Consider the following 4,795-nt stretch of genomic DNA (forward strand, 5'->3'; position numbering starts at 1 on the left):
TGTGGAGAAAAATTGATTTCAAAGACTAGATGTTGCTTTTTTTTACGTAAAATGCAAAACATCTTTCAAGAAATTAAAAGCATTTGTAATGTTTCTAAATGTACACAAACGCATTTTAGCTATTATCTAGCTACTATTTATCAAAACAACCTAATTTCGTGGCCTATTTTTCTGTTTTTATTGTTGATATTAATTTAGTTCAGGGTTGAAATAATAGCAAAGAAATTCAAGAACATTTCAATCAGATTAATTCAATCACAATAAATTAAATATGGCAGATTGGATATAAATGTGTAGCTTTACAATAAAAAGTGGTTCGTATGTGCAAATGCATTGATAATTCGTTGAGCAAAATGACACTTATTTTTGTTGTTGTTGTTGTTGGCAACATGACACAAAATAAGAGTGAAAATCAGAATTGAGAAAAATTCCAAATAACACTTTAATATAGATTCTGTTCTTGTCATCAACTACAAGAATACACATTTACAAGCCATAAATAAGTTTACACAGGTGATTGAAGAAGTTCAATCCGTCCGCAGTCCTTCGGTGTGATTTTGGTCCATTTTCAAAAGCCGCCTCGAAGAGTTCGTCACATTGTCAACATGTCTTTTACAAAATAATTACTAATGAACATCTAAATTAACGGGAAACGTCAAAAATCAGAATACATATACACAACCATTTTACAAATGTACAAATTGTCACAAGGTCCGTGAGGGTTTAGGAAGAGTTCAGGATGGGCCTGGAGTACACACCTTGGTAATAGGATGTGTCCGGCGAATCAAGGCCCGCTTTGCTGGCCATGGAGCCCATGGATAACGCGCCGGCCATCGGAGAGCCGTAACCGTAATGCATCACTTGCTCATAAGTCTTTAGGTCCATTTTGTGATGCTGTTGCTCCGAGGACATGAGGTTGTTAATGGAGAAGGGGTGATTGAAGGAATAGTGATGTTCTGGCTTCAGGTGTCCTTCATGCGTCAAAACAGAGTGATGTTGAGCTAGGAGATGCTGCGCTTGGGAGGTCGGCGAGGCTGCGTGCTCCGGGCTCAGACCCTGACCCGACTTCATGTCAGACAGGGATCTTTTGTGCTCGTTGCTTGACGAGTTGGAATGAGGAGATTCGTTCCCGTTGCAGCTCTCGGAGCTGCTGTTCGATCCGCCCTCCGATGTTTTCCGACCCGGCTCCTTGCTTAGTTTCTTGTCGCACTTGAAGCGCTTTTGCCTTCTCAGATAGCAGCCGTTTTCGAACATGTTCCCGGAATCGGGATGAAGGGTCCAAAACGAACCTTTCCCTGGCTTATCCGGGGAGCGCGGAACTTTCAGGAAACAGTCGTTGAAGGACAGCGAGTGGCGGATAGAGTTCTGCCAGCGCTGCTGGTTCTGTCGGTAAAAAGGGAAAAGGTCCATTATCCACTGATAGATCTCACTGAGGGTCAGCATCTTACTGGGTGACTGCTGGATGGCCATGGTTATTAGAGAAATGTACGAGTAGGGTGGCTTGGCGTGCGTGTAGCTCCTCCGGTAGGTCTTCGGGTCCCTCGATCTGTTTATGTTCGACTGGCCATACATGGGGCTCATAGCGTTCATATTGCTGTACGAGGTCAAGGCATTCATGGAGGGCGCTTGCGCTGCCATGGGGCTCATGGTCGGGCTCAGGGCTGCGCTCATGCCCGTCATACCCGCACCCATGCCGGCCATCGCTCCCGCACCGGGGGACATGCCTGTCATTGAAGGACTCATACCCGTGTTGACATAGGACATGTTCATGCTGTTTGCCGCTGTCATGTTTGCAGTCGAACTCATTCCGGACATAGTCATGTAAGTGTTCATGGAGTTCATTCCCAGTCCAGTGTTCATGTTGCTGACCGAAGTGTAACACTGCGAAAGAAATCAGACAATACGATTAATTCATGCAACTCCAAGTATTTATAATAATTTGGCTTGGCAAACATAAAAGAGAAACATAAAAAACAGGGTTCCCTAAAGGTTCTTTAATTATTAGGCTATAGCCCATTATTCAGAGCTTTTTTATTAAATAGCTCGTTTAGTTGGGGTTTTAAAAACGACTTAATCTGAAGATATTTAGAATCATAAGAGTGTTAGCTACTAAAGCTAAAGTCTGTTTTCGGGGGGTTATTTTATCTCAGTAAAACGCTGTTGAGTCGATATTACCGCCGCTCAGAAATTTAAAACCAAGAATAGTAGCTAGATTTGTTCAAAAGTCAAATGCCCGGTTATTTTCGCTTCTGGACGCCCGATGTTGTTGAATAATAAAACCCACTGTATTCGTCGGTATCCATAATTGGAAATGAAAAGTTTGCATTGCATGTCAAGCACAACTTTGTTAGGATAGTGCAGGGCGTCGAGATGATGGGGGAGGATTTGGAGGCGCCTCAAGTCAATATTTGATCTCAAAGTTAATATTATCTCAGGGCTAATATTGAGTTGTATAAAACCGGATCGGATTTCGACGAGGAGAAAAAAATACATATATATTTATTTAGGTGAGTTACCCACCTCGGGCTCTCCGTAGTAAGCGCTCCAGTCTGCTGCGTGTTCGTGTCCCTCCATTTTGACAGCACCGAGCATCCTGGAAAAAACTTGGTCTACTTTTCAAAACGCTTCCCCACACGAGAAATGCTGGTATTGTGTGTCCTTTGGCAGCCAAAGGTGGTTGTTGGGGACCACGGGATACACTCGTGTCGTCGTTGTGCTCTCCTCCTGTCAAGAGCTGGCGCATGTGTGTGTGTGTGTGTTTCTGAGATGACTGCAGTTGAAATGACGCCTGCTGCTGGCTCTTAACGCTGTGATATAGCTCTGTGCGCCCGGGCGAGCCTCCAATCCCTACTGCTTCACTCGGCCCCTATTTGAATAATCTGCTCACACCTAGGCGTGAGACTTCTCCATTTGCCCCCCTATTGTACACCTGCGCAGCTTGAAAAGAGCAGCCCCATTTGAAAAGATTCATTATATCCTAATCTTATTGTATTCCAGCGGGAGAAAGGGGGGAATAGAAGTTTGGACTGCTGTGAGAGGAGTGGTTTGAAATCACATCCAGATAAAATTGGGGAGAACGGATTTAAGAATGCCAACAGCTCTGGATTCAAGTATATGGTCTTTATTCAGATGAATCAAGTGTTTTTTTTTTTGTTTTTTTTTTCATAATTCACAAGCAGCATTTATTATGCACAGTCAATCGATTTTAAATGCATAATCACTTTATGTTTTATTATTTTTATGATTATTTCCATTTAGTTCTTTTTTTTTTTCTTTTAGAGCATTTCCAATAAACAAAACGTTTAACTGATCATTAAATCTTTGAAAGAAGTATTTGTAAAAGCACAGTTGGCTGTATTTAAAAATGCAGCCTATAAATCTATAAAAAGATAAAATATGAAAGAAACAAGGACGACAATAATAGCCTATATGCCAGTTCAAAACGTGTAAATGTTTTCGCCTGTTTTGAATTAATTTGTTTACCTGAGCTCTAGTTTATGTAGCTAATAGCGGTACACAGTTTGCTAATGTAAGAGCAGGTCATCGGTGTTGATTCTGCAGAGCTCAGTGGCAAGATTTGATTGCCTTCATTAAACAAAGTAGCCTAACATTTATACACTTTGTTTGACTCTCAAGATATTTAGCTGCTGGTGGTTTGCTGCAGGCTGAAGACAACGAAAAAAACATTTCAGGATATGTGAACCCTATAATTTATAACTTAACTGCTTATATACTATTTTAAGCCTATATTTCATATCCTTCTTTTGGCCTTTGATGGTATGCATCTCTTGATTTGGTTAAAAAAAAAAAAGAGTGCGCCCTCTCTTGGTATACAAATTGATTTTTTTTTTTTTTTCACAGAAATACGTGGACACGTTCAATTGTTATCACCTTAAAATAACGTTCATTATAATTTATTTATTTTTTTATCAACCTTATTACATTATTTAATGTTTCACTAGATCACTAGTTTGTGCCATTTAAATAGTCACGAAACATATTTTCATCCATATATTCATGCTCAAATAGCCTACTTATCTTTTATGCATTATAAAATAAGTAATTTAATATATAAATGATCAAAATCATAAACGTTACAGTTCGATTTCAATTTATTTGATATTCATATTTTAGCTAAATTTGCAGGCTGAGCATTCCTTATCATTTTAAACAAATAGCTACTATTTCATCAAATAATCAACGAGACATCAACTCTTCTTCGATTTGACACGTGCCTCACCAGCAGTGTAATGGTGTAGAATCAGATTTAGTGTGTATTTGCGTATATAACAGGGCTACAATTTGCAAATATAATCACGGAGTTTATTTGGACCTGTGTGTGTTGTGTAAACGGTGTAAGTTTGACGTGCTCACAGACATCGCCGAAGAAATAACGTTCAGCAAATTCGTCGCAGTTTCTTACTTTGGTTTGTCATTTTGTAGGCTATGCCATTGGGCATCTTAAAAGATGGTAGTTATGTTACTGTTAAGAAGGCAAACCTTCTTTCACAACGTTCAAATAAATACTGAAACTCGTATTCAATTAAAACAGGGTCATCGCTAGAAATTTCGGCTTAATATTTGTTGATTATGTACCTTGTTTGGATAAGTCGTTCAGCATTAAGAAACAGTTTTCCTTCAGTTTAAATGAAAATGCATTGTCATTAAAATGTTTGTGTTTAGTTGCCGTGTTTAGCGTGTTTACATTGATCTGGTATTCAATCATTTCTTTATAGAAGGCAGTTAAATTATTAGAGGCTGAAAACTTTGACATTGCTGCTAATTGTAGTCGTCT

At 39.5% G+C, this 4,795-nt stretch overlaps 1 protein-coding gene across 2 annotated transcripts; it reads right to left on the bottom strand.

Moving 5' to 3' along the window:
• Positions 1–424: 424 nt before the first annotated feature.
• Positions 425–2,968, bottom strand: foxa2 (forkhead box A2). Of its 2 annotated transcripts, none has more exons than XM_048190547.1 (2): positions 2,521–2,968; positions 425–1,881 (listed from the first exon to the last, which is right to left on the bottom strand). In XM_048190547.1, the coding sequence occupies exons 1-2, from the start codon at positions 2,590–2,592 to the stop codon at positions 724–726; spliced, it is 1,230 nt and encodes a 409-aa protein (XP_048046504.1). In that variant the 5' UTR covers positions 2,593–2,968; the 3' UTR covers positions 425–723. The 2 variants fall into 2 exon arrangements, with proteins under 2 accessions (XP_048046504.1, XP_048046505.1); XM_048190548.1 differs by lacking the exon at positions 2,521–2,968 and adding an exon at positions 2,285–2,478.
• Positions 2,969–4,795: the final 1,827 nt, after the last annotated feature.

Source organism: Megalobrama amblycephala, linkage group LG5 (assembly GCF_018812025.1).
Source record: "Megalobrama amblycephala isolate DHTTF-2021 linkage group LG5, ASM1881202v1, whole genome shotgun sequence".
Lineage (NCBI taxonomy): Eukaryota > Metazoa > Chordata > Actinopteri > Cypriniformes > Xenocyprididae > Megalobrama > Megalobrama amblycephala.

Bases quoted from the DNA above. Each gene is read 5' to 3' on its own strand.
- foxa2 (XM_048190547.1), bottom strand. From the start codon at position 2,592: ATGCTCGGTGCTGTCAAAATGGAGGGACACGAACACGCAGCAGACTGG. The intron at 1,882-2,520 runs GTGGGTAACTCA...TTTCTTTCGCAG, and splicing joins CTTACTACGGAGAGCCCGAG to TGTTACACTTCGGTCAGCAA.